We start from the raw sequence: 13,208 nt of genomic DNA on the forward strand, positions 1-13,208 counted from the left end.
ATTCGGAGACCGATGGGAAGCCAGTGCAGCTCGTGGAGGATAGGTGTAACATGGGTGTACCTAGGTACACTCGATATCGCTCGCGCGGCTGCATTCTGGACCAATTGTAGTCTCTGAACACTCTTCAGGGGCAGCCTCAAGTAAAGCGCATTACAGTACATTAAGTGAGTTTTGCCCCATTTTACGAACTTCCATGCCACAGTTCTTAAGTGAATCATTGTAGTGATTATGTTAGTCACACTGAATCTGGCTTCCCCAGTGACTTTGCTGGTCAAAAGGTCACAAAAAGTGATCACATGACCACCACCCCCGGATACTGCAAGCATCATAAATATGAGTCGGTTGCCAACTGTCTGAATTTTGATCACGTGACCATGGGGATGCTGCAACAGTCATAAGTCTGAAAAATGACTTGTCGTGTTACCTTTTTCAATGACATTATAACTTTGAATAGTCACTAAATGGATTGTTGTAACTCGAGGACTACCTGTATAGAGATAGGTTGAATTTGGCTTTGGATTCTGTAGACAGTCATGGAATAACAAGTTGAACAGCAAATACAGGTCTTCTAATTTCCATACTTGCTCCAAATAGGTTAACCTCCACTGAGTGACAAAATTATTTTAATAGTTGTGTAAAATGTTATATTTTCTCAAATATTTGATTGTTTAACTTGACAAAAAATTATGATTGCTCTAGGAAAGAAGTGTGGATAAAAATATTTTAACTTTGTTTCCAATATTTCTATCAACATTTTCTTGTGTATCTCTCTCTCAAGGTTTAGTTTTGATAAATAATGCCCGGAAGGACCTCATATGAATATTATATTGCCAAACATTTTATGCTGCACACCAGTACATATCTATTGAGATGTAAGCTCCAGTAAACTGAGTAGGATTTATTCCCTGATACGTATGTATAATATTCTAGCCCTAGAGAGATTTTTGAGTCACTCGCAATTGCTACAGCCAGCAATGAATTATGTGCATCTCCCAGAGGCATTTGTTTGGCTGCTGTTTCTCAGCCTGAATTTACTTAAACAATTTTTACATTAGTTTATTAGAAGTTACTTCTTTATTAAGTCTGGAACCCAGATTCTAAACATGAAGTGATTAGCCCCAGTGATTTCATCTATATTAAGTATAGTTGCTGTTCTGTCAACCCCTACCTGGCACTAAATCCCACTGAATTCAGTGGAACTTACTTCTGAGTAGATGTAACTGTGGTGGCTTTTTCTGTCCTCAGAATCCTACATAATAAACTTTGTTCTTTTGAAACACTGTCTTATTAACTGCCCTGAAGTTTATTTATGCAAATGACAAATACATCTTGGTATTTTTAATACCACACTAGATGTGTGATTATTCACATTATGGCTAGTTGGAAGATTTTGCAGTGGTTAGAGTGTAGTATTGCAGGTTACTTCTGCTGACTATCGGCTGCCTGCAATTTGGCAGTTTAAATCCTACCAGGCTCAAGGCCGACTTAGCCTTCCATCCTTCCAAGGTCGGTAAAATGAGGACCCAGATTGTTGGGAGCAATTTGCTGACCCTTAAACTACTTAGAGAGGGCTGTAAAGCAGTATATAAGTCCAAGTGTTATTGCTACTGCTACTATAGTAGCAGCTTTAGGAATTCAACTGCTCTGAGGATTATTCTGCCACACTGTATTATTAATGGTGCCTGAAGCTTCTGAAAGTAAATTGGTTTTGAAAGACGCCTGGAGAGGAAACTTTGGATAGAATGATCATTATTTCAACTTGCAAAACAGATTGGATTTATTTTTCTGGGAACGTAGATTAGCTTTAGCCCTAATGTTGACCTCATTTATAATGAGCAACTTTGCAGTAGGGATGTATACCAGGGATGTCAAAATCACATCTTCATGTTGTCATCATGTGACGTATCATGACTCCCCCCCTTTGCTAAAATGGGGCGGGGGTGGCAATGTGTGATGCATCCGGCCCATGGGTCACAAGTTTGACACCCCTGATGTATACTATTCTCTTTGGGTCAATTGGCAATAATAATCAATTAATACAGTTCTCTCTGACTCTTAGAAATGACTTTCAGTTAGTTCAAGTGGATTTATTTTGAAGCAAATGTGTCTGGGATTATGGATTATTGTCTGCAATGCTTCAGATGCAGCACCTTAAACCAGTTGCAATTTTTCTCAGGACATTTAAACTGTTGGAGACAGAGACACACACTATGAAGCACCTTTTGCAAACTTCATGCAAATAGCTGCATAACTGTGTAAACTATTCAGAGCCTGAGTAGTATTAGCACTATATTGCAAAACAATAATAAATTACCCTTCTCGGCTCTGGAGTTTTCCAAACGGCAGTATTATGAAATAGGAACTATTACTGCATTAGCATTTTTTAAAAAAGTGTCACACTAAAAACTAAATCAGAAAGCTATGATTTGATTAGACAAGTGGTGCATATTCTGGCAACCATAAAAATCCTATGTTTTCTCCTTTGTTTTCCAGGCCATGCAGTTCTCTGTGCGTTTTTTACATCATTGAGTTCCTTCTTTCAATTTGGAACCATTTTTCTCTTGTCTTGTTCTTTATAGTTTCTAATATAATTTTATCTCTCTTCATTACGATTAGGAGAGGAGCAAATTTGGATAAGGTCACAGCTTATATACAGGAAAGAGTCCCCCTCCCCCCTCCCAAATCAGATGCCTCAATTGAAAATGCCTCACCACCCAGCTGCTACTCTATGGAAACAAAGTTTCCATTGAAATTGCCATTTTAGTTGGAAGAAAGCTTTGACTTTTCCCCCCATCAATATTTTTGTTTTGTTTTTTTCCTTCTGTGAAATCTTCTAACTCTTCTTTGAACATGGAATTATAGATTGTGCCATTTTGGCTATAAATGAGTTGGCATTCTCTCTGAAACTTCATTATTGCAGGAAAGACTGCAAAATGTAAGGTCATGAATGTAAAAAGCTGTTTTATAGAAGATAGTATATTTGTCCACTGAACTAGCCCTCTTTTCTCTTGATGGCTTTCTGCTCCGCAAAAGCTCCAGACCAGCATTTTCCAGAGACACCATGTATGACTTTCTACGTGTAAAATCTGTTATTCCATTGACTTGTAGATACTATATACCCATATATTTACACACACACACACACACACACACACACACACACACACACATGAGGAATTCTTTTCCATGCTTACATTAGTAATTTCACCATTTTTCTAATGTAGGCAAAAAAGGATCACAATTAATCTTTTCTGCATCTGTGGAAATTATATAGCAATGTTAAATTTCTCAATAAATATTAGTCCCTTTCCCCAGTATGAACAGGGACGCAACATGGTATGATTCTAAAATAACAACTTTGTTTCTGGGTGGTATTGCCTCTGGCTGTTGTTCAGTAGGCAGGAATGAAGGAAAAAGAAATGTGTGCCTCCTCTGAAGAGCCTTTGCTGTAAAAGCTACAAGTCACGGATTAGTAACAGACACAAGGAAAAGGAAACTAGAAATGTATATCAAGGGATTTTCTAAAAATATTAGAATGTACTTGTTAGATTAATAACATGGCATGCAGTTCCTTTTCTACTTATTCTTTACTCCAAAGTTAACAAACATGGCCCAGATCCAGGTCTGAACCCCCATTTGTGCAAAGAAGAGTCTTAGTTGTTTCTTTTCCAACTGCTTCCCCTATGAAATATGGCACTACTCTGCAGTAGTTTAAAAGAGAGAGAGAGAGAGAGAAAGAAAGAAAGCCTCTATTGTGCCACTGGAAGTTTTTTTTAAAGCTTTTTTTAAAACTTCCAATGGTACAAGTTTTTTTAAAAAACTTGCAAATTTCAGGAAAGACATGATCAGAAAGGAGAGGATTAGACATGCGTGCTAATTGGAGAAAAATAAGAGATTATCTAACCCACAGTCTGACTTTAAATTTTGCACCCAGGCTAGATAATTCATATGCTGAATACACTTAGAACAAGCTGCAACAAATGTCACAATAGGACTCTTTGAATGGTGCCCACTGGTGTACTTACTTGCCTTCTTGCTTCGCTTGAAAATGTTTAAACACTATTCTGAATCAAATGAGAATGGCTGAACATCTAGAAAATAGTTGCAGACGTATAAATGGGAAATGAACGGGGCCATATAATCAACCTTTGAGGTTTTCCTTTTCTGTTGTGGGTAAGAGTATGAGAGAAACCATTATGGGGCTGCTCAGGTTTTCTATTCCCAGCAGAATATGTCTTAAAATACCCAAAAACTTTCATTCTGAGACTAGGTGTGGCTCAACTTGTAGCATCACAGTCTTCTATCATCTGACATTTTCCCAGTAAGATTTTTGTTCACCATATATGAAAATATATTTGACTGCTGTTCTCATTGTGGTATCTCCTTCTATTTTTCTGCCACCATCGCAGTCTTTTGGAGGAAGAATAACAAAACCTTAATATAGTGAACTGGCTATTTGGAAAGTAAGGTTATACCCTCACTTGGAAGAATATGGTCAGTGAGCGGAAACATCTCCATGCACCATGGGTAGCTCATGTATATACAAAATGGAGGACAATGTGTACCTCCAACTCTATCAAGCCTCTCCCCTTAATATTTCCCTTAGCTCCAGTCCTTTAAGCTCTTTCGACATTGACAAGGAACATTTGTTCAATCAGGCATGGTGAATGATGGACAACTGCTATGCTTTTCAATACTGGCCTTGCCCGCATATGGTGTTGTTTTGCTGGAGTACAGCTCTTAAGCTGCTAAAAAGTATTTGGATGTCCAGTTTAGAAGCAGAATGCTGGAAGGAGGCAAAGGGCTTGTCTAAGGTTATAAACTGTAAGCAGGAAATAAAGTGAACCACATTCAGGATCCCTAGTTTGTTAGTGAACATGATTAAATCAACCACAAATTAATGCAGCTGAGATACAAAAGTATCCCTCTCCCCCTTAAAAAGTATTCATCTCCTCTTAAAGGAGAGAGAACGAGATGCAAGGCTATATTTTCACATAAAATGGTGGTTCAGCAGCTGGTATCCTCTGCATAAACAGACAGAGTCACTGCTGGGTGAAAAAGCTAATAATCAGCACATAGGCCATGAGGTAGGAGACTAGATGACTATTCCTTAACTAACCATTATCAAATGTAGATTTAAGTGAAAAGTGTACCTATATACCTGTAGGAAATTATCACCCAGCCCTCTCCCAGAAAAATGAAATATCCTAGGAAATATTGAAAAGGCAGAATATTTCTCTGGATGTGAAAAGAGAAACATGTTTTAAAAACAGAATAGCTGCCTGCAGCTTCCTGCCCATCCCCTTTTGTCAATGAGCCATTAAAGCCTGAGCTAGTCCACTTTACATAATAAAGAGTTTTCCCCTTCAGCTCCAGAGTGATGGGATTAAGGCAGGATAATATTGGCCCTTTACCCAACTCGCCACATGGCATCTGAGAACTCAACCAAACTTGGATTCAAAACGCAGCCTAGAGAGTTGTCTCTGCATGGGCCCATGGGAGTCTGACAACCAATCAGAATACAAGATCAAGATCAAAGGCCAGAGAGGGCATAAAACCAGGGACTCAGCTTCTCTTCCTCCCTTTTTTTCCCCTTCTCTTCTCCACCAACATTGAAGCATGTGATTCACCTTTTCTGTTCAGGACTCAAGCCATGTGGTCCTGTCCACCATTAAAACCATCTTTCCAAGCAGCCTCCACATCTCCAGTGTCTTTTTCCACACTTGGAGCCGAACCCAGAAGGACATTTCTTCCAACATACCTATGTTAAATAAACTACAATAGCCTTTGGCAATGATTTTGAGAAAGATCATTTGATCAACACCTGAGTAGGTCATTGGCAATTTACACAATCGGTAAATTGAAGTAAGTTTTGCAATAATGGCAAATATCTGTAGCTTGGGTGTAGGATGAGGGTGAGGGTTTATTCTCCGAGCGTGTAGATTGGTTTCACCTAAACTCTGTTGAAGATGTTACCTAGCCTAGTAACAAAATGTTTGGAAGCCAATCTACACATTCGGAAAACAAACCCTCACCCTTATTCTAAGTCTTCTAATAGTACCATTTGACTTAGAGTTGAAGGAGAGTTTATTTCAGTTAGTAGATCTTTTAATTCCATTCTAAGCTTTTACTGTAGATACTGTTTGCTAAGTTTATAAATATTGTACCTGTTTTTAATATGTCCACCTGCCCTCACCCAATCCCATTATTAGGCCAGAACAAAAATAGTATTGCCACTCTTTAAAGGCAGTAAGGGAACAGGAGAGGTCAAATGTTCCCTTTCCCTAGTCTGCTCTTGCTTATGAATGCTTCAGCCTGCACCCTGTTAACATCTTCAAGTCCGCTAGGTGTTTTCACTTCTATAAAGTGTTTCCAGCTTTATATACAGATTCAAGTCCTGATTTTAAAATCTTAAGTCCCTTTTAAACTAAGATGTGTAACCATTAGAGACAGTTATATAAAGACAGCTTATAAATAAGAATGGAAAGGAAGGTGTGAGTGAATGAAAATGGAAGTACACAGTGTCATAGCTCATGACCCTTTATTCCCAGTCAGTGCATAGGCAACATTCCAGTTACACATTATTTTAGTACATTGTATTATAATAAATATTGCTATTTTTCATGACTTTCCCCATATGGCCATATTTTCTGAATATTATCTATATCCTCTAAATTTGACTTTTAGCCACTGACATCAAGTGAAGGGAAATGTTTCCAGCCATGCTTGCTTCACTTCCAGTACATAAATCAATTTGGATAAACTTCATATTCTTCATGCCAAGTACGAAAATGTCATATGTAGTCCTCTGCCTAAGTGTGTGCATATGAAAATCACTGCATGTAAAGCAAGGCAGACAGAGTTCTTGAGTTCCTCTAGTGGTGTCAAATTATAGCTCTCCGGAGCTCCAGTCAGGAAGTTCAGTGGTGAGGAATGTGTAAGTTGTATTTCAGCAGCTTTTGAGATCCAGTGGTTCTCCACCACCAATAAAAGCATGTTAAAACACAACAACAACTGTGAGGCAGCTGAGAAAAAGGCAAGTTCAGTGTTTCTCAACCTTGTCAACTTGAAGATGTCTGGACTTCAACTCCCAGAATTCCCCAGCCAGCAATTCTGGGAGTTGAAGTCCAGACATCTTCAAGTTGACAAGGTTGAGAAACACTGGGCTAGTTGCTACTAGTGAATGTGTCAAATTGACAGCTTTCATTGATAGGTCCCCATTCAAATCCTGTCAGAATGAGAGGTGTAAATTATGAGCAAAGGCTGGAGTGTAGTGGATACAGACAGGTGGATTACATGATCTTAACAGAGTAGTAGCCTTTGAATGCAGAGAGCTCTGAGCTATGTATGACCACTTTTGATGCCAGGAACTATTCCTTGCAGGGGTTTTTTTTTAATGTAGCATGATTTGCTGTTCTTGTGGGGTGGAAAAAAGTGGGTTTGTTTTTTCTCCTCCTTATTTACATTCTATCATCACTCTTAAGAAAGAACTGGATATTTACAGAATTTTTCCCCCATCTTTTGTTGCAATTTTTAGGTGCTTCAGAGCTGAGCCCATTTTCAGATCCCAGGCAGTTTACAAGCATTTCATCCCTCACTGAGAGCCGCTTCTCCAACCCACGAATGCACTATCCAGCCACCTTCACTTATACACCGCCAGTCACTTCAGGCATGTCATTGGGTATGTCAGCCACCACTCATTACCATACCTACTTACCGCCACCTTATCCGGGCTCTTCCCAAAACCAAAGTGGACCATTCCAGACCAGCAGTACTCCATATCTCTACTATGGCACATCATCAGGATCATACCAGTTCCCCATGGTGCCGGGGGGAGACCGTTCCCCCTCCAGAATGCTTCCTCCCTGTACCACCACATCCAACGGCAGCACATTATTAAACCCTAACTTGCCTACCCAGAATGATGGTGTGGAGGCTGATGGAAGCCACAGCAGCTCCCCAACAGTCTTGAATTCTAGTGGCAGAATGGATGAGTCTGTCTGGAGGCCTTACTGAAATTTTCTCTGCGGAGCGTAAAATCTGTCAGACAGAAAGCAAACCAATAAACAAACGATTGTCAGCTGATTATAAAGTGCCTGATTTTTTGTTTTGTTTTTGTTTTCGAAATAGATTCTGTTAATATGTGCAACTAAGTAGCTGAGATGTTAACAGCTAATTACATGCATACGACATGAGACTGACTTTCCACATCATAATTCCAGTCAATGTGGATCAAAGCACAGTTTTTTTTTCCTCCTGGGAATGTTGTCTCAGTTTTATATTTTAAAATATAATGATCCAACCCCAAAAGATGCCCATTCTGTCTAGACTCCTTTAAAAAAAAGCGAGTTCTTTTGCCAAGAGAGGAGACATGGACTTCTGCCAATTGTCAAGGCAACGCCTGTGCTTTATTTGTTGTCCAAATAAACAGAAGCATCTTGAACTTCAGGTACGGTTGCAGTCATACAATCTCTAGGACCCTCATGCATGCACAGTGTAATTCACTCCGTGTGTTTGTGCACACAGAAAAAAAATGCTTCCATTTATACCAGAATATCTTCAGCTTACAGTAACTCCTCAACCATCTTATCAAAGTCTTCCCTCTGATGAAAGAGAAAACTTTTGAATCTTTCTTCTTCTTTTGCTGAAATAGCACCCTATAAGGTACCAAGACAAACTTGTTTGTTTTGTGTTATACATTTTTGTGATTACCTTTGCCTTAGTCAAGTTAACCAAAAAAATTCTTGGGGGAAAATGTCCCCCAAACAAAACAAAACAAAACAAAACAAAAAACAAACTAATAAACAAACCAAATTCTAACTTCTTATGCAAGGAAAAAAAAGAGAATGGCAATATATCGTACTCAAACCAAAACAGTATCAGTAGTATGTGTGTGTGGCTATCTTGTTTTATTTTATTAAGTTATAAATGTGTACAAAATTGAGGTTATATGCAAAAAATGAATTGTCATATAATTTTAAAGAAATATTTATAATTATTTAATAATGTTTGGTCCCTTTAAGGTTTTTTATAATGTAATGATATGTTGACTTCGGTCTCTAAAAATGTCTGTTGTTTTTAAATTGTGGCAGCCTTTGACTGGTACAGAATATCAGACCATGCATGAACTCTGAAAAGCAGTTCCAGTATAAACTATCTGCAATATGTATTTTTTTAAAAAATAATAATAATTAAATGCTTCCATCTCTAAAGAATTCAGGTATAATCATACATTGGCTTAATTTATGAAGGAGGTACTGCTTTAATTGTAACTGAATATTGGGTTGTCTTTTTTTAACCTGGTAAAAATTAACTGGAAACAGATTGAACAGGCATTATTTTGAATACATTACTCTACAATCCCTCCAGGAGGTGGGATCTAGAAGTCCATGTGGACACTTCTGCTCTTAACACAGAGCCTTTTCATCTCTGCCCTCCCCAAGGCTGCCCTCTGCACTGCAAAGCTCTGTTCCTCAAGATTGGGGCCTTTAGTAGGAGGGTTTCCTGTCAAGCAAAAGAGACACACATACATTTCAAATATACATTTATCTTATATACATATGTTTTAATCCCAGCCAGCTTCATCTGGTGGAATTCAAAAGTTTTCCATGTTTTTCAATCAGCATTTGGGAAACAGTAAAACAGCCCTGCATTGGCGCAAGGAAGGTTCTCCAAGAGACATTTCAGAATCCACCCCCTTACCTGAAATCAGTAGCTTTCTGTTTAAGAACTCTTAAATTATTTTTTTCAGGAACTATACATTATGTTACAAGGCATTGTATTAAACTGGAATAAGCACACGTGAACTGCTGCAGAGGCCCTCTGCAGTTCAATGCTGCTCCAGCATCTGGCAACATAGAGTAGCTGAAGGTTGATGATAGAAGACAGTGTTTTCATAAAGTCAGGCTCTGCTTCCATAATTGAAAAACATGATTATTCCTGAAGCTCTTAAAATCAATCATCCAACATTTACCATTTATCATTTTTGCTGGTAAGCAAGGCAAATTAGTTCCTTGGCAAGTAAGTGTCTTTGTCCCCAATTATTCTGTAGTCTTTGACAATTCTTATTTAGACTCATGGTAGATAGAATTTGGCACTTTACACGAAATCCAGCAACTTGTAGCTTTGTACAGAGGCCCAAATGAAACAAGATGTGGGGATGTGAATGAAAGGTAGGGAGTACTGAAGCTCTTTAAAAGAAGGTGTCACTTTCTTGAAATTCCTTGTCTTTCTAGCCTCTATTTTGATCTCCTTTGTGCTGTCTTTAGCTTGAACTGTGTGCAACAGTCTTTTCCATGGATTGTGATACCGCTGAAAATAAGGATAGTTAGATGTAGTATCTTTTGAACACCCAGTCAATAAGAAAATGGACAATAGAGTTGGCAATTTCAATGACGGCTGATAGCTAAGACAGCCCAAAGAATGATTCTACATCCCCATGAATTATTATTATTGGCAAATTAATATAATTCATTTGCTCCTTTGGAAAAATTATTGCCTTCTAAAGGTTAACGATCAAGTCCCCTTTTTATAAATAGGAGAGGCTTTCCTGATGTGTAATTTTCTTCCGAAGTTGGAACTTGCTATTGATCCTATTTATTGTTTGCGGTAGCTTGAAGCATACCCTTGTCCAGTGATTTTTATCTGTAAGATAAGTATGTTCATTTCAGCAGCACTTAAAAATGCTAGTGTCTGGTTACACATTTCAAGTTGGAATATTGTTGATTAAGCAAACCAAAATAAGGACATGAATTGCCAGTGCAAATGCTGTTGTGTATTTAATAAAAGGTACTATATTTGTACATTATTTTTATTGCTGAGAAGGCCTTTTAAAAGATATACTATATGCATCTTAAATAATTTTGTAGGGATTTTTTTTTGTTGCTACAGGGGCTGCAGGCAGCAACCCAAATGCATTTAAAAAGAAAGGAAGAAAGAAAGACATTCTTGTACAATTTCAATACTGCTTTATATTTCTGGATTTAATTCAGCATAGATCATTTTTTTTATATTCTGTTCTGTAGCTTCAGTAATGTTTATATATCACATTTTTGGGATTATTTGGGATTAAAATTCCAGATTGCTCAGGTGTGCAATTTTGCTTGCCCCAAAACATGTCCAGTTCATGCCCTTCTACTGTTGACCACACCAATGAAATAATTTGCTTTACAGTTCAGAGTAACCAATAATAAGAGAGTCATAAGCACCTTTGATATAAGCACAAAGCCCTTCTTTAGAGTCTTTCATGTTTTAAGTGTGCCTTAAAAAGCTCTCAGTTGGAAACATCTTTATCCATCTTGGGAGATACCTAATGTTTTGATGGCATCAGGAGAAAAATAAGCTAAAGTTCAAGCTTTACAGTTACTATAATGTTTCTTCTGTATGTCACCCATCTCTCCTTCCAAGTTCATTTTATTTTGATGCAGGAAGGGAAAGTGGGATGACATTAGCATTATGGGCTGTAGTTAGAGTCTCAAGTCCACAAGAAAGGTTGGTCCAGTTTATAGTGTTAAAATGCTTGTGCAGACATCTTTACGGAGTCTGTATAAGAATTTACAGAGAGATTTTTCAAGTCTTTGGCCTTGGATAAAACACAGAATTCACTTGGGCACGGTGAATCCAAAGTTTATTGGTATAAAACAGGCACTAGCGACTAGGCCATGAAAAAACCCCTGTCACAGCATCTGGGATGTTGCTCCATTGAATCTGACTCTAAGCTAGCAGTCCCTGGGCATGGATTTGCTAGCCATTATCTCCTCCTCCCTTCTCGCCAGGCTTCATCAAGGAGAGATTTTTGCACTGTCAAGTTTGCCTGATAAGTTTGCCCTCCTTTTTTGCTGGAGCCTCCATTTCAGTCCTGGTGAGGTCATGCATCAGGACTCTGAGAAAAGCCATGAACAAAAGCAATAATTTAAACATAAATAAAATATAAACCAAAGGAAATACTGTTTTCTAAGAGCTTTATTTCTGTGATAACATTTCATTTCAGTATGTTTGACCTGTCATTTTGCCATTTAAGTTCATTGCAATATTTTTAAATAGATCAGCCAGAAATCATATTTTACAGTACATTTTGTTTCCTAGGTACACTAAGCAATATTCCACAGTATTTTTTTGCTTAAATATGTTTTACCAGTCTTGAATTTCTGCTGGAGCAAAATATTTGTAGCATTTCCTGTAAATACAAGCTTTAATTTCTTTCATTTTCCCCCAATTGCTGTTGTCCAAGAATTGCTTTCCATGCACGGATTGTACAAACACATTCTTTTTCCTTTTTTTTTTGTGCCGCAGACAGCGATTGTGGAAGGGAAGGGTTTACTTTATCTTCAAAGGGACTGTGTGTATTGTATGTTGCAACTGTAAATTGAATTTGTTTGGCATTCTCTCATGATTGTAATATTAATTTTGAGGTTTGAATCTCATTTTCAATAAAGTGGCTTTTTTGTTATTGTTGTTCCTTGCGTCTTTGTCTTCTGCTGCATCTCCATAATTATCTCTTTCATATTTGTAAATAGACTAGAGCTGACTGGAGCCAGACTATTTTGAAATACCAAACTGCATATTGACAGCTCCTTTAACATCTGCAGGACAGAAACTGCTATTTTAAAATAGCACACTCCTAATCTTAAGCATAGTTATATGAAACTCCAAGGATCTCTGATTGATGGTGCACATCTTATGTTGCATCATAGCTTGTATCAAAATAAGAGCTTACTTTAATAAATGAAAAAAGCAGAGGGTGGGTGAGGTATTCAATACTGTTGCTGTGGAGAAAAAAGTAGAAAGAAAGCATAGGCAGTGGAAGGTAACCATTTTCTCAAATAATATCTGTATGGTATTATGTTCTAAGTTGGAGTCACTAGCACAGTCAGAAATTGTTTCTTTTTTTCTTCCTGATTTTTTTTAAAGCAAGGGTAGGAGGAAAATGTCACTGTGAAGTTTTCACTAAGGACCTATTATTTGGTGTGTCACAATTTTTGCGGTGGAGAAATGAAAAGTTGGGGGTGTTCTGAGGGCTTACATTTATCCCACACATGTGCTACCAAAAAGAGTGTAAGGTATGCATTACAGTGTTTACAAGTGTGTCAGGGCTGAGAAATATAGCCCCCCCCCAACCATTAGCAGTCCCAGCCACTTGGCCAATGGCCTGAAATGCTGTGAGTTGCAGTTTAGCCATACACAAAGAGCCACAAGGTCTCCATCCATGC

The 13,208-nt window shown here is 38.0% G+C and overlaps 1 protein-coding gene across 1 annotated transcript in view; it reads left to right on the top strand.

The window, feature by feature from the left end:
- The window catches only part of RUNX2 (RUNX family transcription factor 2), a 105,844-nt gene extending 93,416 nt beyond the window's left edge, over positions 1-12,428 (top strand). Inside the window, exon 6 of the mRNA XM_032213306.1 lies at positions 7,538-12,428. Within this exon, the coding sequence (XP_032069197.1) occupies positions 7,538-8,016 (479 nt within the window). The 3' untranslated portion in view covers positions 8,017-12,428. The remainder of the gene's footprint in view (positions 1-7,537) is intronic.
- Positions 12,429-13,208: the final 780 nt, after the last annotated feature.

This window comes from Thamnophis elegans, chromosome 3, assembly GCF_009769535.1.
Source record: "Thamnophis elegans isolate rThaEle1 chromosome 3, rThaEle1.pri, whole genome shotgun sequence".
Classification (NCBI taxonomy): domain Eukaryota; kingdom Metazoa; phylum Chordata; class Lepidosauria; order Squamata; family Colubridae; genus Thamnophis; species Thamnophis elegans.